At 46.2% G+C, this 24220-nt stretch overlaps 1 protein-coding gene across 3 annotated transcripts in view; it reads right to left on the bottom strand.

The window, feature by feature from the left end:
* ogdhl (oxoglutarate dehydrogenase L) overlaps nt 1–24220 on the bottom strand; it is a 106291-nt gene that overhangs the window by 79722 nt on the left and 2349 nt on the right. For all 3 annotated transcript variants that reach the window (XM_085970536.1, XM_085970534.1, XM_085970535.1), the window contains exons 2-4: nt 23037–23272; nt 8799–8984; nt 3784–3886 (exon numbers count right to left, since the gene is read on the bottom strand). In XM_085970536.1, coding sequence (XP_085826662.1) covers nt 3784–3886; nt 8799–8984; nt 23037–23246 — 499 coding nt within the window. In that variant the 5' untranslated portion in view covers nt 23247–23272. The remainder of the gene's footprint in view (nt 1–3783; nt 3887–8798; nt 8985–23036; nt 23273–24220) is intronic.

Raw genomic sequence — 24220 nt, forward strand, 5'->3', positions numbered from 1 at the left:
ATACACCATAATGTGAAGGGCTAAACTTTTCAATTATAACGGGCCGTATTTTGCGACCCCGATGGGCGCCTACGAGGTGCGCAAGCACCCGTAGGGGCCGCACAAGTTCCGAGTTTAGGCATGCGAAGCACATGCGCTAAAATCCGGAACTTGCGATCTGTCAAGAATCTTCGACAGATCCAACGCATCCCCGGGAGACGGGCCCCTGCGGGTGGAGAGTTGCGCTATTTGACCAACTTCCGCCCGCTGAATGCCCGTGAAATTCTTACGCCTGGTATCACTCATTTATACATGAAAAAACCCTGTCCAATAAGGTAAGTTTATTTTTTACCCCCGTTATAACATTTTTTTTAATTCCCCAAAAATGTATTTTTGTTTAAATATTTAATTAAATGGCATTTTAATTAATTTTAAATATGTAATTTAAAAAAATTATTTAATGTATTCGTGTATTTTTTAAATGATCCCCATTCGTACTTATGAGGATTCCGTACGTACGCAACTCCCATAAGTATGAATGGGTATTCCCTTCTTTGATTGGTTGGGCTGGCCCATGTGGTCTCAGGGGTGCTTGCGAACCGCCTGCGTCCCTGGGCCTCTGCCCGCGCGTATCCGGAGAGGCCCAGGATCACGAGCCTCCATACCTCCCGGGCCACCAGGTAATTGCGTAGATATTTTACAGGTTGGAGGCGTCCGCCCGCCCCAAATGTTGGGCCAATATATTAAGCCGAACTCAGCTAAGATTACGACTGCAATGCCAAACCTTATAGTTATGTTATGATGAATTGAATCCAGCTACAGCTGTAAAACTGTAATTCTGAAACTAAATTATATTGTTCATGATCGTTATGTTGCGGTTATATTATCCTTGTCTTCATGGAAACTGTGAAATACAACAGTTCTTCAACATAACCTCTCCTTGTACCTCATCAGAGTTTGGTAACTCTGAATGAGCGAAGAGTTAGATGGTACTTCAACCAATGATGAATGTACAATACTGAGTTGGTTTGTAGAAGACTTACGAGTCAGATTAGACATCATATTTAAAGCCCTAGTTACAGATATCATCTCAATCCATTTTTCTTACTATCACAATACTGTATATCTATAAAATGAGATTGTATGCCAGATAGACTGTTTTGGTTCACAGCAAGATCATAACAAGACACATAACTGAAGATTACATACTCAATGAGAATGCATTCCAACAAAATTTGTATAAGCAATGGGTATAAATGGAGCCTGCACAAAGTCAGGACTCAAAAATGACTGCTGTAAGGTTAATAACATTCATGCTACACAATAAATAACTGAAAAGTGTATACTCTTGCAGCCAATTAGTCATTCTACAGACGAATATGAGTCACTATACAGTGAGAGAGCAAATGAGGTGAAACAAACTGGTTAAGTCTTACGATCCCCAAATGATTACTGAGCTAATGATTCAGCTTTCACTATAACTGCATGCATACAGTTTTTAAGTTGTACTTTGCTATTTTCTGAAATCAGACTCTTGAAATATTCTAATGAAACACAGACATTACAATGGATAAAAATATCAAGTGCAGACATCGCTAACACTGTAGTGTAGAATCCTTAAAAAATACATTATATAAGGCTTACAAAATTCCAAAATTTACACAGAATCACATAATTGCTGTTTTCGGTGTCTTTCATGATGCTTTGTTTATACAAATCAAGCATTCGTGTTTTTTATTTACAGTGGAATAGATAACCATCATTATCTATTCCAGCAAAATAATCAGCTGAAAGCATGTCAGTGCCAATATAGATTTTTTTGTACATTTTTAAACCTGATTAACTCTTAACCAGTACCTGCCTTTATCATAGAAAAATTAAGGATTGTGTTACAATTAGGAGTAAAACTAGTCTATAGCATTTGAACTGTCTTCTTTTCTGTCTACAGAACTCATTGCAAAATGAAAGAAAATTCCTCAAGACTATTGGCATATTACAAATAATTTTTCTTTCTATTCGTTCCTGGGATGTGGGCGTCACTGGCAAGGCCAGCATTTATTGCCCATCCCTAGACATTGAGAAGGTGGTGGTGAGCCGCCTTCTTGAACCGCTGCAGTCGATGTGGTGCAGGTACTCCCACAGTGCTGTTAGGGAGGGAGTTCCAGGATTTTGACCCAGCGACGATGAAGGAACAACGATATACTTCCAAGTCAGGCTGGTGGTGTTCCCATGCGCTTGCTGCCCTTGTCCTTCTAGGTGGTAGAGGTCGTGGGTTTGGGAGGTGCTGCCGAAGAAGCCTTGGCTAGTTGTTGCAGTGCATCTTGTAGATGGTACACACTGCAACCACAGTACGCCAGTGGTGGAGGGAGTGAATGTTTAAGGTGGTGGATGGGGTGCCAATCAAGCAGGCTGCTTTGTCCTGAATGATGTCGAGCTTCTTGAGTGTTGCTGGAACTGCACTCATCCAGGCAAGTGGAGAGTATTCCATCACACTCCGGACTTGTGCCTTGTAGATGGTGGAAAGGCTTTGGAGAGTCAGGAGGTGAGATACTCGCTGCAGAATACTGAACCTCTGACCTGCTCTTGTTGCCACAGTATTTATGTGGCTGGTCCAGTTAAGTTTCTGGTCAATGGTGACCCCCCAGGATATTGATGGTGGGGGAATTCAGCGATGATAATGCCGTTGAATGTCCTGGGGCGGTGGTTAGATGCTCGCTTGTTGGAGATAATCATCGCCTGGCGCTATGTGGTGCGAATGTTACCTGCCACTTACCAGCTCAAGCCTAAATGCCGTCCAGGTCTTGCTGCAAGCGGGCATGGACTGCTTCATTATCTGAGGAGTTGCGAATGGCACTGAACACTGCAGTCATCAGCGAACATCCCCATTTCTGACCTTACGATGGAGGGAAGGTCATTGATGAAGCAGCTGAAGATGGTTGGGCCTAGGACACTGCCCTGAGGAACTCCTGCAGCGATGTCCTCAGGCTGTGATGATTGACCTCCAACCACCACAACCATCTTCCTTTGTGCTAGGTATGACTCCAGCCAGTGGAGAGTTCCCCCCCCCGATTCCCATTGACTTCAGTTTTACTAGGGCTCCTGATGCCACACTTAGTCAAGTGCTGCCTTGATGTCAAGGGCAGTCACTCTCACCTCACCTCTGGAATTCAGCTCTTTTGTCCATGTTTGGACCAAGGCTGTAATGAGGTCTGGAGCTGGGTGGTCCTGGCAGAACCCAAACTGGGCACCAGTGAGCAGGTTATTGGTGAGTAAGTGCTGCTTGATAGCACTGTCGATGACACCTTCCATCACTTTGATGATGATTGAGAGTAGACTGATGGGGTGGTAATTGGCCGAATTGGATTTGTCTTGCTTTTTGTGGACAGGACATACCTGTGCAGTTTTCCACATTGCCGGATAGACGCCAGTGTTATAGCTGTACTGGAACAGCTTGGCTAGAGGCACAGCTAGTTCTGGAGCACAGGTCTTCAGCACAACAGCCTGCATGTTGTCGGGGCCCACAGCCTTTGCTGTATCCAGTGCGCTCAGCCGTTTCTTGATATCACCTGGAGCAAATCGAATTGGCTGAATTTCAATTCAATGAAAGTGTATGGAGAGGAGGAAAGAAATGGCGTTAAATACTTAAGACACGGAAGTTCAAATATTAAATCTTCCGAATAAAATTAAAGTTGCAGTCTTTTCGTCTAACAAGGAGTTGATAAAGGAAACTTACGCAATGTGAAAATTGCATAAGTATAGGCAGCACTATGGAAGAAAGCAGAAGTATCACCAAATAATCCTCACCAAGTTTATCCATGGAAGTGATTAAATCAAATGGAACACACGAGTCCAAGTCTGCATCCAGGATTCCCAATGGATCCAGCTGAGCCACATGATGTCCGCGGATCTGTAGAGGAAATGGGGAGGAGGGGGGAGAAAGCAACTTTTAGCAACATGCAGTTTTACCATTTCAGCAGGCTGAAAGCCATCTGAATACAGGTACATCTATATCCAGGTTAGTTCACTCATAGACTCATCTAAAGCAGGAGTGTCCAAGCTTTCTGTCTTCAATAGATTGCTTAGCTGCATATCATAGAGGTTTGCGCACCACATATAAAGTTGGAATCTATGTTTCCATTAAATTACATACATCACAAACAGTGGGTACTAATAGATCTTGGCGTTCTTATTAAGGACTTAACCATCAATGAGGCAAGAGCACAAAGAAGTGCCCATTTCAAACCTCCATGCCCACAAAGTTCAAACACATCAACCACTATACAAGCCCAAATTTAACGGAGTCATCATGCTACGTGGGCTGGATTGTCAGGGTTCACGGACGGCTAGAGTTTGGACATCCCGGTTCTATTGTGACTTAACAAATGCCAAGCAAATCAAGCCATACCGCACTGTTCACTAACCTGAAACAACAATTATTTTAATTGTAAAGACACTGATTAACTACAGAACACATTGCTGTATTTGTTATTTAATGATGTACTATGGTGACTTCACTTTTAATAAAATATACAATATTTAGAATGTCTCACAGCAAACTAGATTTATAGACAGAACTTGTTACTAAATTTTAATGGTACAATATGGCCCACTATTTTTTTTTACTTCAGTGTAGCATCACTGTTCTGAGCACACATGATCATGACTGAAGCATTCCAATACACAATTACAGGAGACTTTGGTTTATCCGGAGGTTATATGTCCGGAATACTCGATCTAACGGCAAAAATCAGGAGCCGTTTTCTATAAGTTTTTTTAGTTCTCGTTGCTTTTTTTTCCCCAGTCAGGCACTGCAAGGTCTGTAGCTATAGCAACAGCTTCAGCTAGAGACGCTTGCAGCTGCAGCCGACTGTTTTGAAGCTGTTGCTAAGCAACAGGGTTTGTTGATTCACACGGAGCTTTTCAGTTCCGTATCTCTCAACATTAACGCTGGTATGTCCGGCACTTTTGATGGTATGGCACCAGCTCGGTCCCGTCAGTGCCGGATACCAGAAAGTTTCCTGTAGTTGCATATATGATGTAGTCACAAACAAGTGCTCAAAAATGAAAACCAAGACAAACACCATAAACATTCACTTTTCCCTCAGTTATTGAATCCACTGTCCAGTTCCTACAGATGAAGCATGAAGTAGTTGCAAGGCTGTAATCCAAGCGACGGATTAAGATGACATCATGAGCAAGAACAAAGCTGGAGCAATTTACAAATATTTCTTGAACCCTTTAATTGATTAGAGTAGCAGGACCACATTTCCACTTAGGCATTCACAGAACAGTACTAACAATATCCGTGTGGCGAGTTCTGCAAATTTAAACTTAACATCACTTTGAGCTGAGAGAGGAAGCTAGACAGTAGGTTGCAGTAATGAACTGAAAAGGGTTACATTAAATTAATGAATGAAAAGACTTGAATCATTCTTGGCATTACTATTTGATTTTGAACTGGAGGCTGAACTGCTAAGTTCCACCATACTTCAAACAACTCCAGCTGACCTTCAATTAGACTTTATTTATTTAACACAGAATAGGATGTCTGTTTAGCTGCACAAATTTGATGGCTGCAGCAATCTAATGCCATTGCTCCTGACAGCTCAGAAATCCGCTTCATTCATTCGGAGTAGTTTCATGCACCTACAGTTAGGTGGGCAAAGCATTATGCTTACATATACAAAATTTGGTTGGAATATCAACACCTATACCCTTTTCGCCAAGGAGTTTGACAATCTGAAGCCTGGTGCTATCAGAACCTCCTTCATGCCATTGAAGTTTTAGGGTGGAAGCTGGAGTTATGGAAGAGCATGATGATTTCTCCCCACCTATACAAAACAATATACACACCTGGAATACTGCGTAGTTTTGGTTTCCATATTTAAAAGATATACTTACTCTCGAGGCAGTTCAGAGAAGGTTCACTCAGTTGATTCCGGAGATGAGGGGGTTGACTTATGAGGAAAGGTTGAGTAGGTTGGGCCTCTACTCATTGGAATTCAGAAGAATGAGAGGCGATCTTATCGAAACATATAAGATTGTGAGGGGGCTTGATCGGGTGGATGCGGTGAGGATGTTTCCACTGATGGGTGAGACTAGAACTAGGGGGCATAATCTTAGAATAAGGGGCTGCCCTTTCAAAACTGAGATGAGGAGAAACTTCTTCACTCAGAGGGTAGTAAATCTATGGAATTTGCTGCCTCAGAGAGCTGTGGAAGCTGCGACATTAAATAAATTTAAAACGGAGATAGACAGTTTCCTAGCAGATAAGGGAATTAGGGATTACGGGGTGAGGGCAGGGAAGTGGACGTGAGTCTAGGTTCGGATCAGCCATGATCCTATTGAATGGCGGAGCAGGCCCGAGGGGCCGCATGGCCTACTCCTGCTCCTACTTCTTATGTACTTATGTTCTTATAAAGCCATGCCTGCCTTGGCTGGTGCTCCTGAAATGAATTGGGCTTGTGACGGAGTATGATATTCGCTGTGCAAGATGAAGCTCTCTCTGTTGAAGAATGACTGCCCTTATTTTCAGATTTGGACTGCCATGTCTTGGAAAGAGTATGGGTGCCCCGGATCTTGATATTAAACATCTTCAACTGTGTTGGTGAGAGAACAAAGTCCAACTACACATGATGGATTCAGACACAAGACCGTCTATAGTTTACAGTGCTAGAATGGGAAGAATGCTCTTCAACAGTCCGAATTTATGCACACTGCTGGTTGATAGCAGAGGAGTTTTACCATGCATTTAAGCATGCTATATCCGACCTAGGAATAATTACCGCTGAAAACCTCATTGTCATCTCTAGACTTGACTATCCTAATTCTCTCCCAGCTGACCTCACATCCTCCACCCTCTGTAAACATCAGCTCATCCAAAACTCTGCTGCCCGTAACCTATCCCACACAGAGTCCTGCTCTCACTGACCTACATTGGCTCCCAATAATATTCATCCGCTTAAATCCCTTCATGGTCATGCCCTTCCCCATCTTTAACCTCCTACAGCCCTAGAATCCCCCATCTCAAGAACTTCATGTTGCCCCAATTCTAGCCTCTTCTGCAACCCCTCCTCCCACTGGTGACCATACCTTCAACTGTCTAGGCCCTAAGCACTGGTATTCCCTCACTAACCTTGCCCCATCTCTCCACCTCCCTCTCTAAGATCCTCCTTGAAATCCAGCTCTTTGACAAAAGCTTTTAGTCACCCCTCCTAATAGTTCCTTCTTTGGCTCAGTGTCCACTTATGCATTGGGACATTTTTCTACATTCAAAGCACCATACAACAACAACAACTTGTATTATATAGCGCCTTTAACATAGTAAAACGTCCCAAGGCTCTGCACGGGAGTATTAAAAGGCGAAAAATTTGACACCGAGCCACATAAGGCTAAATTAGGGCAGGTGACCAAAAGCTTGGTCAAAGAGGTAGGTTTTAAGGAGCGTCTTAAAGGAGGAAAGAGGGGTTGCGAGGCGGAGAGGTTTAGGCAGGGAATTCCAGAGCTTAGGGCCCAGGCAACAGAAGGCACGGCCGCCAATGGTTGAGCGATTATAATCAGGGATGCTCAAGAAGGCAGAATTAGAGGAGCGCAGATATCTCAGGGGGTTGTGGGGCTGAAGGAGATTACAGAGATAGGGAGGGGCGAGGCCATGGAGGGATTTGAAAACAAGGATGACAATTTTGAAATCGAGGTGCTGCTTAACTGGGAGCCAATGTAGGTCAGTGAGCACAGGGGTGATGGGCGACCGGGACTTGGTGCGAGTTAGGACACGGGCAGCCGAGTTTTGGATGACCTCAAGTTTACGTAGGGTAGAATGTGGGAATAGTCAAGTCTAGAGGTAACAAAGGCATGGATGAGGGTTTCAGCAGCGGATGAGCGGAGGCAAGGGCGGAGACGGCCGATGTTACGGAGGTGGAAATAGGCGGTCTTTGTTATGCTGCGGATATGTGGTCAGAAGCACATTTCATGGTCAAATATGACACCAAGGTTGCTAACAGTGGGGTTCAGCCTCAGACAGATGTTAGGGCTAGGGAACGGAGTTTGTGGCGGGGACCAAAAACAATGGCTTCAGTCTTCCCAATATTTAATTGGAGAAAATCTTTGCTCATCCAGAACTGGATGTCGGACAAGCAGTCTGACAATTTAGAGACCGTGGAGGGGTCGAGAGAAGAGGTAGTGAGGTAGAGCTGGGTGTCATCAGCGTACATGTGGAAACTGACGCTGTGTTTTCAAATGATGTCGCCAAGAGGCAACATGTAGATGAGAAATAGGAGGGGGCCAAGGATAGATCCTTGGGAACACCAGAGGTAACAATGTGGGAGCGGGAAGAGAAGCCATTGCAGGTGATTCTCTGGCTACGATTAGATAGATAGGAATGGAACCAGGCAAAAGAATGGAACCATGCAAATAAATGTAAGTTGTTGCTGCTGAAACTATAAGTCAAAAGGTGAAAAATGTTCCATTTGCTGGAAGGAAAATCCCTTCCTTCACCTTTATTACACAAAAACATGCATGTCAAATAGTAACACATTTTTGTTTAAGAAGTTGTATTTTCTAGTTAACTGTTGCTCAAAAGCATCTGCTTTATATCATAAATAGCAGCTTGGGAAAAACAAGACACTATTGCGTTTATATAATTACTTCAGGGTGAAAAGTGAATACGATCGCTGGTACACAAAACATACGCGTGTATAAACAGTTACCCAAGTACATCAATTTTGTTCCCGTTTGCTGAGCTTCTTAAGTCTCGTCAACTTTGGAGTCGCAGAGGGATTCATCTAGCTAGCACATGCATTTAATCCAGGGAGAAAGCTTACCTGATATGCTCTGATCAATGATTGCACAGCTAGATGATCTTCAATCAGTTTCTCAGCTTTGGCAGATGTTTGTGTTCTGCCTTGACTGTGAGCTAGAGCTGGAAGGCTTCCCAATGGAGATGGGCTGTCCAACAACAAGCCTGAAGCAGCACTCCCATTGGAATTTCGGAAAAACATATCCCAGGACTGCAAGGGGAAAAAAATAGAAGCCATTTTGTAAAAAGAAAAGCTAAATTTTATACCAAGGAATGTATCCACTGTAGGCTGTTAAATCCTTGATCAACAATAAATTTAGCTGAGCTGAAATGGAATGTATCTATTATATATTAAAAATAGGCTGATTTTAGTGATACCCGGTGTAATTAACATTTCTAGTTGCACCACCACTAGAAAGTGAGCGAACAATAATCACCCAACACTTTGCCTGGAATAGTTAATTTGATGCAGCCAACACTAGTAGGGCTGTACAAGGGGCCCAACTCTGGAGCTCTTCCATTACAATTCTGTGGGATGTTAACTGTAACCCGGGCACTCTCCCAGAGAGTGGTGAACCTGTGGAATTCTCTACCACACAAGGCAGTTGAGGCCAATTCATTAAATATATTCAAAAAGGAGTTAGATATATTTCTTAGGGCTAAAGGGATCAAGGGATATGGGGAGAAAGCAGGGACAGGGTACTGAATTTGGATGATCAGCCATGATCTCATTAAATGGCGGAACAGGCTCGAGGGGCCGAATGGCCTACTCCTGCTCCTATCTTCTATGTTACCAACATCTTCAGAAGAAATGGTGAGAAACCCTGTGTGCTCAGTGAGAATGATATAACGGCTGCGTTTAATTACACCACCGGTACAATTAATGAAGAAGTGTAATGTGCAATTTGATGCAGTCAGGCTGCAGACTGACAGTACTGCATTGAATTTCTCTACTGCAGTTCTTGACGTGGCCAAGTGCAGAATTCAACAATGTATAGAGTTTCAACTCCGCAAAGCACCAACACATGTGCCACACCTGTCAAAAAGGTCACCGGCCGCCACTGCCACACGTTTTTCTAACCTGTGGAATACTCTACAGCGGAGGTACAGGAAACTTTGTGCTATCCGGCACCGACGGGACCGAGCTGTTGCCGTTCCCTCAAAACTGCCGGACACTCCAGCTCTAATGTTGAAAGATACGGAAGCTTTTGAGCTCCGTATCTGTCAACAAACCCTGTTGTTTAGCAACAGCTTCTAAACAGTCCAAGCGTCTCTGTAACTTAGCAACAGCTTCAGCAGACCTTGCAGAGTTTGACTGTTGAGGAAAAAAGCAACGAGAAGAAAAAACACCTAACGAAAACGGCTCCTGATTTTTGCCGGTGGCTCGAGCATTCCGGACAGTTAGCCTCCGGATAACACAAAGTTTCCTGTAATTAAGAGGCGGCTCCAGGGTCAGGATTTACCATTACCTGCCCCATGAAGCCCGTTCAGATTCTGCTTTGCATATTCATAACCTTCTGCAGGCTCAGGCTAACTGAACTTCCCAAATCTGGGAGCAATTATATATTAGCCTTTTTGCACCAATCAAAGAGTAGCCCAGCTTTCACTATCCCTCCAGGTCAGGTGGGTCAAAAGCTTTCCATTGTTAATATCGGAGGACTTAAGAGCACAGAATCAGCAGCGGAGGAAGAGGCAAAGTGGGCAATAGCAGCAGCGAAGATCACCACAGAGAGCAAATGGCAGTGAGGAACAGCAGTGCACCAGACCGGGTCAAACTAGGGAAGTGCAGAGCAAAAAAAACAAGTAAAGTACAGGCAGAGTGGGTTGAACAACTGTGTATGAGCTGGGGGGGTGAGAGCGTTAAATATTTTTTGTATGGAGGTGGCTTGAATTTTAAATGCGAGTCTAAATGGGGATCAGCAACGTGCCATTATGCAAAATCTGAAATTCTGTGATTTTCGGAAGTATTTTGTTTAAATATTCGAGTCAAATGGAACATTTGAAACTTATTTGTTTACATTTCTCATGTGAATCATGAATGTTAATAAAACAGAATTCAACATTCACGGGACTCATGAATCGCAAATGCTGGCAATACTGGTCATCAATGGTTCGGTGCAATAATTCTGTGTTTTGATCTATGTTCCATTGTGTTGGCAAATGTTTCCGCTGCTTCCCCATCGAGACGCAAGTTTTAAAAAATGTCTGTTCATTGCTAAATTATATGCAAGGCACTCACTGGTTGTGGCTCAAGGATCCGGCCCCTTTATTCCAAAATGTTGGACAACTCCGCTCTCCCGCCACGAACAACCTGTATTTGTGTAGTGCCTTTCACATCATCAAGATGTCCCAAAGCTCGTCACAGTCGATTAATTACTTTTGACTTATGTTATGTTGACTGTCACTGTTGTTATGTCGGCAAGAAAGTTTTGCATAAAGCGCTAAGTAGAAGGTTAAGACAATTAATATCTTATACAAACTATACATTTTGGAAGAAAGTTGCAGAGGGGCTTCAAAGTAAAAAGTATCTGAAAGGTTTCACCAAGGTATCATGGCAAGATACTGCCAATCAACTGGTTAAATTTGTATGACTAAAGCAATTTAGTAATATTACACAGTTTGTTACAACAGTTACACGCATGTAATTACACAAGTAGAACACAACTGCACCATGACATTTCCCAGAAGTTGCAGCAATAACCCCTCTAGATAAATGAACCAAAGTTACAGGTAGTATGAAGCAGAAATAAGCTGCCTGATTTAGTACAAGTTATAGACCACATCTTTCCAAGGCAGGAAGATCTAACTCTTAATTTTCCAAAGTCAAATATTCAATAAAGTATTTGTGACATGCCATACTAACTGTACTGACACCTCACCCCATGAAGCCCACAACATCCATGACACAACAGTGTCTTAGCACCGAATATCATGTTATCAAGTTAAGCTTAGCTTGGTACAACAAATTACATTGGCCTAGAAATTCGGTTGTTTGCGCCAGCGGTTAGCGCCTAAAGAGACCGAGAATTGGGGCGTTACCCAATGTTGGGGCGGGCGCAATGAAGATAGCGACAACTCCCATATTGACTATACATTTAACGCCTGCGCTAAGTGTTTGCGCGCGCCCGCGAGCGCAAGCAGATCATGACGTCATTTCAGTGTGCAACGCCTTTTAGGGGCGCCTGAGCGGATATTGGGTGGCGCCCGGAGCCTTTACGCCTAGCGCTATTAGTGACAGTTCAAAGGAGCGTTAGCAGGCCCTTCTCAGAGTCGGGGGGCGCTATTTAAAGGGGACAGCTCTAGTATAGAAGCTTCAGCCACTTGGCCTGTTCATTGCGATCGTTGGTGGAGAGAGTTGGTGAGCTACTGGAGAGAGTTGGTGAGCTACTGTGGAGCAGAGTTTTTGGAATTTAGCATTAGAGTACTTGGGACCCTCAAACCTGTCCGGAGCAGTTGCAGCACTAGACCTAACAGCCTTTTGACCAACTGGCATCGGAATGGGAGATGCTTTGGAGGGCGACGGCCTCATGGCCGAACACTATGAAGGGGCAGAGAGACGGCGGGAGAGAGGGCCGGGATTGGCCAGAAGGAGGAGGGGCAATGGAGGTCGGCCAATCCGAGGGTATGCTGCGAGGGTCTTTAGGCAGCAGATGCCATACCTTGACATGTCGGAGGAGCAGTGTGTGCGAAGGCTCCGAATCGGGAGGGACGTTGTTACTGAGCTGTGCCACCTGCTTGCTGAGGATCTGCAGCCGCGTCTACGGTGCAGGACCTCTCTGTCGGTGGCTGTTAAACTGACTGTTACCCTCAATTTTTATGGCAACAGATCCTTTCAGTCAGCCATTGGGGACATTGCGAGTATCTCTCAGGTTGCAGTGCACTGTTGCATCCGGCAAGTTACAGCTGCCCTTTATAGGCGAAGGCGTCAATTCATCACCTTCCCTCTGACCCTGGAGAAGCAGGCGGAGGAGGAGGAGGAACATGCGGACGAGGAGGAGGAGGAGGAAGATGGAAGGGCTCCTGAAAGTGGAAGGGCCATCCGTCAGAGGCTCATGAGGACTCGTATCGAGGCCCCTCTGGCGGAATGATGAGCGTCTTTACTCCTGCGCACTTTGGATGTTTGAAAGCCTCTGAAGGCCAGCATCACTGTAATTAGTCACGTGCACCATAGCACATTAAAACTTCTCTTTATTGTCACAAAAGTCTTTCATTACAGCAAAACAACGTCATGTCAACAGAAACCATTACTAACAAAATAACAGTTAACTCTTCGGCAAAGCCGCAAAACTAAACAAACCATTTCCAACAATTACAACAGGTGAGGGTATCCTTGAATTTGGCCAAAGAAACGTCTCAGCACCTCCCTCTACTGCTGGCCCCTTGATGGAGAACGACTTCTCTTTCGCGGTCGGCCCCTTCCCTCCCTGCTGCTCCTACGTAATTGAACCCCAGTGGCGGGGTGAAGGCTGGGGGACGCCTGCTGACTGTGTGGAAGCGCAGAAGCCCCTGAGGGACAGCCTGGCCGACCTCTGGGCTTGGAGGCTGCGGATGCAGGATGCTTGATCTGAGCATGGCTGGAAGCAGTGTGCCCTGCAGGTGGTGGCAGCTGCACTGCAGACGTACCAGCGCTGGCATGTGCAATGGTCACCTGCCGAGAGAGGACACCTGCACCATGGTCGGACGACACACTGGCTCTCTGAGGGGACCGGCTCGGCTCATCCGCCACAATCGCATGCTCCACTGATTCCTGGCCTTGTATGGGACTGGAAGGGCCCGGGGTGATCCTAGCTGATGCAGATAGGGTGGCTGCAGTGAGAGTTCGCGTTGCCTCAATCTGGGTGTGGACGAGGCCGGCAAGTGACTGCGTGGCAGCAGTGAGGACCTGTGAGCCAGGTGCCAGTGCTTCGGAGAAGCCCTGGACAGCTCTTTCCATTGCTTCGGACAAGGCCGGTGCCGACCGCTCCACTGCCTCAGACAAGCCCTGGACAGACCTTTCCAGGGATTGTCCAAAGCCCTGAACAGTCTTTTCCATAGCGGCCTCGAAGCCCTGGACAGTCCTCTCCATTGTTGGCCCAAAGCCCTCGACAGTCCTCTCCGTTGTTGCCCCGAAGCCCTGTCCATTGTTGCCCCGAAGCCCTGGAGAGTCCTGTCCATTGTTGCCCCGAAGCCCTGGAGAGTCCTGTCCATTGTTGCCCCGAAGCCCTGTAGAGTCCTCTCCATTGTTGCCCCGAAGTCCAACACACTCTTTGCCAGTGTATCTATTGACTGAGGCATCCTCCCCACTGCAGCCATCAGCTCAGTGTGCCTGAGCCGGTCCTGGGTGCTCATTTCAGCCAGGCGACGCACCTCCTCTGCACTCTGTGCAGCAGTCATCACTACCTGCCTTGCCCTCCGGGGAGACGGTGGCCGAACTTGCCTACCCCCCTTGCGTTGCTGCATGCCGCTTGTTCCGGCAACTGGCTGATCCTCAGAGCCCCCACCCCTCCCCTCCAGGGAACTACTATCCCCAGTCTGTAGATGTGTATGCTCCCCTGAGATTGGAACGGATGGTCCGGCTTCCTCCTGATCCTCGCCTCCGGAGGCACTGGCACTGGCAGCTTCAGGGCGCAGATCCCGAGTTGGTGGTGCAGCATCTGAAAGCAGGGAGGTGGAAGAGTGGCTTTAGCAAAAGGACAGGTTGGCGGCAAGGCATGCCAGATTGCGGCAAGGCTATGACATGGCTGCACACTGAGGAAGCATGCTGGCGGGGGGACCAAGTGGAAGGAGACAGCTGAAAAAGGTGAGAGCCTCACACTCGCTGTCGAGAATGGGGTCGGCAGCTGCAGTGGTAACAGGACCAGACAGACGTCCTCCAAGAATCTGGTGCACTCTCTCCTCGAGATCCGTGAGTGTGACCACTTGTGGAGGTCCGCCACCGGTTCGACGCTGGTCCTTTCGGATTGTCGCCAGCTTGGACTGCAGGGGAAAGAAGGGGAAGTTCTGTAACATGATGCCTTGAGAGATCATCTCATGCCCCCCATGGTGCAAGAGCCCTTACATGATGCCTTGAGAGGTCATCTCATGCCCCCCATGGTGCAAGAGCCCTTACATGAGGCCTTGAGAGATCATCGCATGCCCCCCATGGTGCAAGAGCCCTTACATGATGCCTTGAGAGATCATCTCATGCCCCCCATGGTGCAAGAGCCCTTACATGAGGCCTTGAGAGATCATCTCATGCCCCCCATGGTGCAAGAGCCCTTACATGAGGCCTTGAGAGATCATCGCATGCCCCCCATGGTGCAAGGGCCCTTACATGTGGCCTTGAGTGAAATGTCCATGTGTGTGCCCAGAAAGGGCCATGGGTGCTTGCTGACAGATGGCCATTGGGGCATCATGGCAACAGGGTCCTCGAAGTCAGGTGCAGATGGAGGGAATCAGAAGTTTGCATAACCAACACTCACCCTAACGACCCGAGTGAGGTTGTTGAATTTCTTCCTGCACTGAACAGGGGTCCTGGTCGCCATGCTGCTGGAGTTGACCCTCAGAGAAACCTCCCTCCAAGATCGCCGGTAAGCCTTTTGATTCGGCCTCTTGCCATTGTCAGGATACAGAACATCTCGACGGCGCTCAACTGCAGACACCAACTGGTCCAGAGCCTCAGTGCTGAAGCGCTCTGCTCTCTGTCTTACCTTCTCCATCCTGACCAAGTTTCTTGCGCCAGAGAAGGGCGAGCGCCAATTCTGAGGCCTACAGGGCGTTGAGTGTGGCAGCTCAGGCTGACTGACCCACCCCTTTAAGAGCCGGCCGGCGCCTGGAAGTCTCGTGGTTTCCGGTAATTGAGATCACCTGCGCTGCGCCCGTCCGCGCCGATATTGGGTAGCGCCTGAACTTTTGCGCCTTAGGAGCCCCGTGCAACGTCTGATTTCGCGCCTCAATCCCCTTTGGGGGCGATGCAACCCAATATCTCGCCAGGCAGCGATAAGTTTCGTCTGGCTATAAACTTTGCGCAGCGCCAGTTCTAATGCCTCAAGCGGGGCTATACCCAATTTCTAGGCCATTATTTGAGCTACTCTTCTTCTTAGGCAGTCCCTCGGAACCGAGCATGACTTGCTTTCACATTAAAAATGAGTTCACAGGTGACTGATGAGTCCAATGTGGGACCTACAGTCTCTGTCACAGGTGGGGCAGACAGTGGTTGAAGGGACAGGTGGGTGGGGTGCTTGGGTTGAAGTGCGCTCCTTCCGCTTGGCTTCCGCTTGCTCCCGGCGAAGAGACTCGAGGTGTTCGGCGCCTTCCCGGATGCTGCTCCTCCACTTTGTGCGGTCTTGGGCCAGGGATTCCCAGGTGTCGGTGGGGATGTTGCACTTTTTCAAGGAGGTTTTGAGGGTGTCCTTGAAGCGTTTCCTCTGCCCACCTGGGGCTCTCTTGCCGTGCCGGAGCTCCGAGTACAGGAAACTCTTTTTTTATCCGGCACCGACGGGACCGACGTGGTGCCGGTTCATCAAAAATTCCGGATAACCGAGAGCTGTAGTAAAAGATACGGAGAGCTGAGAGCTCCGTATAAAGCAACAAACCCTGTTGCTTAGCAACAGGTGCAGAACAATGGCCACAAGTTCCAAGCGTCTCTGTAGCTTAGCAACAGCTGCAGCTGCACCCGATTGCACAGCAACAGATTGAGGAAGGCAAGTAATATGAAGTAAAACTTACCTGAACCTACTCCTGAATTTTGCCAGTTAACCGAGATTTCCGATTATTTAGGTGCCGGTAAATCGAGAATTTCCTGTAGAGCGCTTGTTTTGGGAGTCTTGTATCGGGCGTGCGGACAATGTGACCCGTCCATCAGAGCTGATTGAGCGTGGTCAAAGCTTCGATGCTGGGGATGTTGGCCTGAGCGAGAACACTGATGTTGGTGCGCCTATCCTGCCAATGGATTTTTGCCTTTGAGTTACTGTAATAGAGCTCTTTGTTTGAAGTCTGATCCTAATCGGTGTAGTATTCGCTCTTATCACACACTCTTATCAGCCTACTGAGCTAGGTTGTGTACACAAGCACTGTTAAAATATTAAATGACTCGAGGACAATTATCAGACACAGCAAGATCTAATAAAGTAGCCCACTTATCATCCAGTTGTATAATATTTTTACACAAGTCTAAAACACATACAACACTTCTTCCGATCAGCAGCACAATTTACAAAGTAGATAAATGACAGCAATTAAACAATAAAAGACAAAGCAAAACAATGCAGCTGTTGGAAATCTGAAATAAAAACAAAATACTGCAAACAGTGGAGAAAGTAGGGCTAACGCTTCAGTCGATGACCTTTAAACATTAAAGTTAATCTTCCCAGCTTTATTGTTAAGGAAAATGTGTAGACTGGAACCGACCCAAAAAAAGTGTATACAAGTCAAAATCACCTTATTACACAACAATATTACCCGCTTTGTAAGGACATTCTAGAACTTCATAATTATTTCTATTTATTTATCAGGATTTTGCAATAGATTTGCTTTTATCAGGAATACATGTGTACAACTTTGACATAAAACTGATTTACAATTAATTCTGCATTAACAGTGTGACAATACCAAAATGTTCTGACGAAGGGTCATCGACCTGAAACATTAGCTCTATGGCCTAGAAATTCAGTTGTTTGCGCCAGCCGCTAGCGCCTTAGGAGGAGGCGATGTGGGGCGCTAGGCGGCTAGCGGCCGGGCGCAGCGCGATCTGCGCCTCTCCCCAACTTCAGTAAAGATTTAGCAGCGGCGCAAAGCCTTTGCGCGCGCTCAGCTGCGCGTGCAGATCCTGACGTCATTTCATCGTGCAACGCCCTTTGTGCGCCCCGAATCGGAAATTCAGTGGTGCCGCCCTTCTTTGCGCCTGGCGCCCCCAGCGACTGGTAGAGGGGAACAGTTCCCAGTCGCTGCGGGGGGCGCTATTTAAAGGGGACTCCTCCTGCAGTATAAGTAGCAGCCATTTTGTGCCAATCCCTCTGTGTGAGAGACAGATATTTGGAGAGAGACAAAGGCAGAGAGCTTTCTGCTTTGACTCAGCGCTTGCACAGGTACTTGTGGCTTCAGGCCAGAACTTTGCACTTGGATTTCACTTTCAGTGCCATAGCCTTGAGTCGCCACATATAATGGGGGCAGCAATGGGTGGAAACGTTGGCTTTCTGCATTGCATTCAAAGGGATCAGAGACACCGTGAGAGAGTGCCAGTCATGGCCAGACGGAGATTGGCCAACAGGCGTCGGCACAGGAGGCCTTACCCACCCAGGGTATACCGCCAGCAGTTCTCATATCTGAACATGTCTGAGGAGCAGTGTGTTCGGAGGATGCGATTCAGAAGGGAGGTGGTCACCGAGATCTGCCACCTGCTTCGCAGATATCTGCAGCCACAGCTGAGGAGCAGGACATCTCTGTCAGTGGCAGTGAAGGTGACGGTGGCTCTCAACTTCGATGCCACTGGCTCCTTCCAATCCGCTACTGGGGACATTGCCAACATCTCCCAGTTCGCGGTACATTGCTGCATCCGCCAGGTGAACAATGCCCTTTTCAGAAGGAGACGTCAGTACATCTCCTTCCCCATGACCCTGGACAAGCAGCAAGAGCGTGCAATCGGCTTTGGAAGAATAGAATAGCGGGCTTCCCCATGGTTGAGGGTGTAGAACTGATGAACCAGCATTGGTCAGGCCTTGCTTCAGGGCTGCAGTGTGCAGGGCATGGCAGCCAAACAAGTCGACCCTTCCCCTTTAAGAGCTGACCGGCGCCAGCGTGTCTGCCTTCATTGAGCAACTCGCCGCAACTGCGCTGCGCCCGTCCTCGGTGTTAGCGCCCCGGATCGCCGGCTTAGCGCCTAATGATAGTCGTGCATCGTCTGCTTTAGCGCAGCAGCAACCTCTTGGGGCGATGCCACTGAATATCGGCGAAGGTGGCGCGAAGTTGCGCCGGGCGCAAACTTTAGCGGCCGCCCGGCTGTAGCGCCCCAAACGTGGCTATACTGAATTTCTAGGCCTATGTTTCTCGCTCCACAGATGCTGCCTGACCTGCTGAGTATTTCCAGCATTTTCTGTTTTTATTTCAGATTTCCAGCATCCGCAGTATTTTGCTTTTGTATTTGTAATACCAAAACACTGTTTGTCCCCAGAGATATGCTGGCACAAAACAGGCCACACCAAGTAATTCCTTCACCCACACATCATTCAGTTCAAGCCAGAGGCAGAGTTAGATGCCTTCCTTATACCAGGTACCTACGCAACTCTAGGACTGCTTGAGCAAATAATGAACCCAAGAATCCAATAGTGAAATTATACTGACTTTATACTGAGTAATAATACTAGCTGCCCCACTCAGACAAAAGAAAAGGAAAATTCTATGTATTTGCATTTGAGTACATACGCAGAATGCTGTTAATCAGACGATGAAACTTTTAACAATATTAGAAGAGGCACGCATCAGCTTTTTCCTAACATTAGAAAGTTAAAGGTCAACTAGTAGACCAGAGGCACACTTTATTAGATATTACAGTTTTGTTCTTGAACCATTCAACATTTGACAGCATAAAGGACCTAAAATTTTAAAACTTAATTTTGAATGAGTTGTATACATCAACATTGGTGTGAAGCCCAAGCAGAGCAAGATTTGTCTCCTTCAGGTAGTTTAAACATCAAAAATGCAGAACCAATGTGGATAGGCCTAGTTACACTGTACTATACGTATTGCACCCTTTCCCAAGCAGATTCCTGGATATATTGAATTATTATATCAGCATTGTGGGCTACATTATAGTTGACCCAAGGTAAAAGCTCTCTTTGATCCAGAAGCCAACATGCTTATAATGCAAATGAAGACTGCAAGGTGTCAGTGCTGAACAGCTCCACAATGAAACATAAGGTAAATACATTCCCAAGAAGAAAGATACCATGGAACCAAAAGACATTACTGCTGTAAAGCTTATTAGACTATTTGCGTTGTTAGCCTGCAGAAGACAATCTTCTACAGAAGGAAAAGCGACCACAGCAGGAAGATGGACTCTGTATAAGCTATTAAACAGATAATGTGTTGAAACACATCAGCCATGATTTCCCTGGAAAATTGGGTACAGTGGTCCCTGGGCAATATGCACAAGGTGCAACGTGCATTCCAGTGCAGGTGTTAACTGCAAAGGTGTCGCCGACAAGCACACTAGGCTCATTAGGTCTCCGACCTATATTTTAAAATGGTAGCCAACCCATAATGCAGCCAGAGCGAATGCAGCAGCGCTCCGGCTGCTTGGTACCCATTTGGAACAAATGATGAATGGAAGGCCACTATTCTTTTTTCTAAAGAAAATTCAGGCACCCTTGCCCTTTGGACCTCCATTCCAAGCTGTGAAAATGCCCAGCCCACAACAGCCAGCCAGCAGTCCTTCACTGGCGGCTAGTGGCAGGTAATGCAGCCCTTGGGATCCAGGTGCAGCATGAGAGAGGTGCCCTTAGAGCATTAATAAATCATACAAACGGATGACCTTGCATTACCTTGTGAAGTCATCCTATTTGTACACAGGTACAGGTGTATACAGTATTGCTTTAAGCTCAATTCCTAAATCTTTGTATATTTCATTTGTGTAAATAAATAGTCATGATTTTAGCCTTGGGTGCAATATTTCTACATTCAAATGGATAGGAGACTTTGGGAATCCCACATGGACTTTCAAAAGGCTTTCGATAAGGTCCCGTATAAGAGATTAGCGTGTAAAGTTAAGGCACATGGGATTGGGGGCAAGGTATTGACTTGGATAGAGAACTGGTTGGCAGACAGAAAGCAAAGAGTTGGAATAAACGGGTCTTTTTCCGAGTGGCAGGCAGTGACTAGTGGGGTACCGCAGAGATCGGTCCTTAGACCCCAGCTATTCACAATATATATTAATGATCTAGACAAGGGAACTAGATGTAATATCTCCAAGTTTGCAGACAACACAAAGCTGGGTGGGCGTGTGTGCTGTGAGGAGGATGCCAAGAAACTCCAGTATGATTTGGACAGGTTGGGTGATTGGGCAGAAGCATGGCAGATGCAATATAACGTGGATAAATGCGAGGTTATCCACTTTGGTGTCAAAAACAGGAAGGCAGATTATTATCTGAATGGCAATAGATTGGGAGAAGGGGAAGTGCAACGAGACCTGGGTGTCCTTGTGCACCAGTCGCTGAAGGTAAGCATGCAGGTGCAGCAGGCGGTTAAGAAGGCAAATGGTATGTTGGCCTTCGTAGCGAGAGGGTTTGAGTACAGGAACAAGGATGTCTTGCTGCAGTTGTACAGGACCTTGGTGAGACCACATCTTGAGTATTGTGTGCAGTTTTGGTCACCTTATCTGAGGAAGGGTGTTCTTGCCATGGAGGGAGTTCAGCGAAGATTCACCAGGCTGATACCTGGGATGGCAGGAATGATGTATGAGGAGAGATTGGGTCGATTGGGCTTATACTCGCTGGAGTTTAGAAAAATGAGAGGGGATCTCATTGAAACTTCTAAAATTCTAACAGGACTAGACAGACTAGATGGAGGAAGGATGTTCCCGATGGCCGGGGAGTCCAGAACCAGGGGTCACAGTCTAAGGATAAGGGGTAAGCCATTTAGGACTGAGATGAGGAGGAATTACTTCACCCAGAGTGGTGAACCTGTGGAATTCTCTACCACAGAAGGCAGTAGAGGCCAATTCATTAAATATATTCAAGAAGGAGTTGGATATATTTCTTAAGGCTAAAGGGATCAAGGGGTATGGGGAGAAAGCAGGGACAGGGTACTGAATTTGGATGATCAGCCATGATCTCATTAAATGGCGGAGCAGGCTCGAGGGGCCGAATGGCCTACTCCTGCTCCTATCTTCTATGTTTCTATAAATTCCAGTGTACAATTGCACTGCAAAATAAGGTAACCATTAGTCTGGGGTATGCAATCTATGACTTACACACCCAGGTCACAAAGGATATGGCTTATTCAGGAGAACTCGGGCAGCTACTGAAAATGAAATGGGGCCTAAAATACTCAAACCATAATGAACATATCTTCCGGATTTTTAGCATATAAAAAAATTGCTGCAGCAATAAAATGTCCGTTTGGAAGCATCAAATATATAGTATTGTATCTATAGGCAAAGGAAATATCAAAGAATGGACCTGTAGACGTGCAAGCTGAAAATCAACACAAATGACTAAAGGCAGAAGGGTTTAAGAGGAGGAATTCCAGAGTGTGGCGCTCAGGCGGGGGATGCACGAGGCCGCAGGACCAGAGGGTGTTGTGCGGTTGGAGGTTACAGAGGCAGGAAAGGGTGGGACCATGAAGGGATTTAGACACAAGGATGAGAATTTTAAACTGGAGGCATTGGGAGAACAGGAGCCAATGTAGGTTAGCAAAGACAGGAGTAATAGGTGAGCAGGAGCTGACGTGGAATAGGATATGGGCAGCAGAGTTTTGGATGAGCTTCTATTTAAGAGTAAGGGAGCATTGGCATCGTCACATCTGGAGGTGACCTGTACAGGTTCTCTCGCTAATATTCTGTTGAGGTCACACAATGCCACTCTGAATTTCACTGCTTATACATCACACTAACCGGCACTGCTTATGTTAATCTAAACCAGGTTGCAACATAAATACCCCAAGTTCCATTAAGATTTTTTTAATAAGTTATAGGTAACAATGTGATGCACCATAAAATTCAATTCAGCAACCAACACTTGATCATCACTCCAGGCTTCAAAAGGTTCACATAATACAGGAAACTTTGGTTTATCCGGAGGTTAACTGTCCGGAATGCTCGAGCCACCGGCAAAAATCAGGAGCCGATTCGTTAGGTTTTTTTTCTTTTCGTTGCTTTTTTTTTCCACCAGTCAGGCTCTGCAAGGTCTCGCTGAAGCTGTTGCTAAGCTACAGAGACGCTTGCAAGGTGCGGCCGACTGTTTAGAAGCTGTTGCTAAGCAACAGGGTTTGTTGCCAGATACGGAGCTCAAAATCTCCGTATGTTTCAACATTAGCGCTGGTTTGTCCGGCAGTTTTGATGGGACGGCAACAGCTCGGTCCCGTCGGTGCCGGATAGCACAAAGTTTCCTGTAGCTTTATAGCTAATTTGTCAATACCACAATGTGCTTTCTTACATTTGGTTTCCGAATATAACTCAAATCTACATACAATGCAGTGCTATGCTTAACTTACAAGTTGCACCCCTCTGCTCGTATAAACTGCAACTTCGCAATCACAAATCCATTCAGAGAAATCAAAAGATTTCACTTGAGAACTAAACAGCAATTCTTACCTTATGAACGCTTTTTGGATTTGCAAGCCAGGCATAATACATTTCCTCAAGATAGTTTGAATTACTTCCATTGAGGAAAGGTTCTGAAGCTCCAGGTGTAATGTAAAGCCTTTTCTGTAACACCATCCTTGTAACAGCAACACTGTGCTGAGTTAACCTCTTAACAGTCTGTGGTTTAAATCTTGCAGTGAATGTCCTCAGGTGATTCATGGCTGTTTTTCCTGCTATGTACAATCCTATAAAAAAACAAAGAAATCAGAATTTAAATATTTTACTATAAAAATAAGAAATTGTAATTCGCACTCACTCATCAACAGACTTTGTTTAGCATTCCACATACTGGTAGCTCGAGCGCTACAAATGACTGTAGCAGTGGCCTTGATACCTGCTGAAAGATTAGCCTTATGGCTCATTTTTGTTATGAAGGCTGAACGAGGGATGAGGTCCGCCACAAGCAAAATGAAGAGTTGGATAGCTCTCACGTTTAATTTTTTTTTCAGCTACAGTAACATTCAGTTTTAAGGCAGGTTTGGTGCACTGCTGGGCCACTTATAGTGGCAACAAGCGGAGATATGAACTGCTTGAAAGATAACCAATAACATGGACTCTTCAACACAGACTCTGATTGAGCAGAACCATGGATTCCAACATCCAGATAGATGAACAGAAGACATGTCTTTCAGTCTTCCATTAGTATCTACATTTAATATACTTGCCAATAGTTCGAGACCACGCAGTTCACAACAACTTACATTTATATAGCACCTTTTAACCTAATAAAATATCCCAAGGCGCTTCACAGGAACGTTACCAAAAAAACATTTTGACACCAGGCTATACAAGGAGATGTTAGGGCAGATGACCAAAAGCTTGATCAGAGGTAGGTTTTAAAGAGCGTCTTAAAGGAGGAGAGAGGTGGAGGGGCGGAGAGGTTGAGGGAGGGAATTCCAGAGCTTAGGAACTAGGCAGCTGAAGGCACGGCCGCCAATTGTGGAGCAATTAAAACCAGGGATGTTCAAGAGGCCAGAATTGACGGAGTGCAGAGATCGCGGGGGATTATAGGGCTGGAGGGGGTTACAGAGATAGGGAGGGGCGAGGCCATGGAGGGATTTGAAAACAAGGAGGAGAATTGTAAAACTCACATTCACTTATAAAACAAAGTTAGAGTGTATTTGCATATTTAT

This window comes from Somniosus microcephalus, chromosome 29, assembly GCF_052327205.1.
Source record: "Somniosus microcephalus isolate GS21.2 chromosome 29, FLI_Smic_1.0, whole genome shotgun sequence".
NCBI lineage: Eukaryota > Metazoa > Chordata > Chondrichthyes > Squaliformes > Somniosidae > Somniosus > Somniosus microcephalus.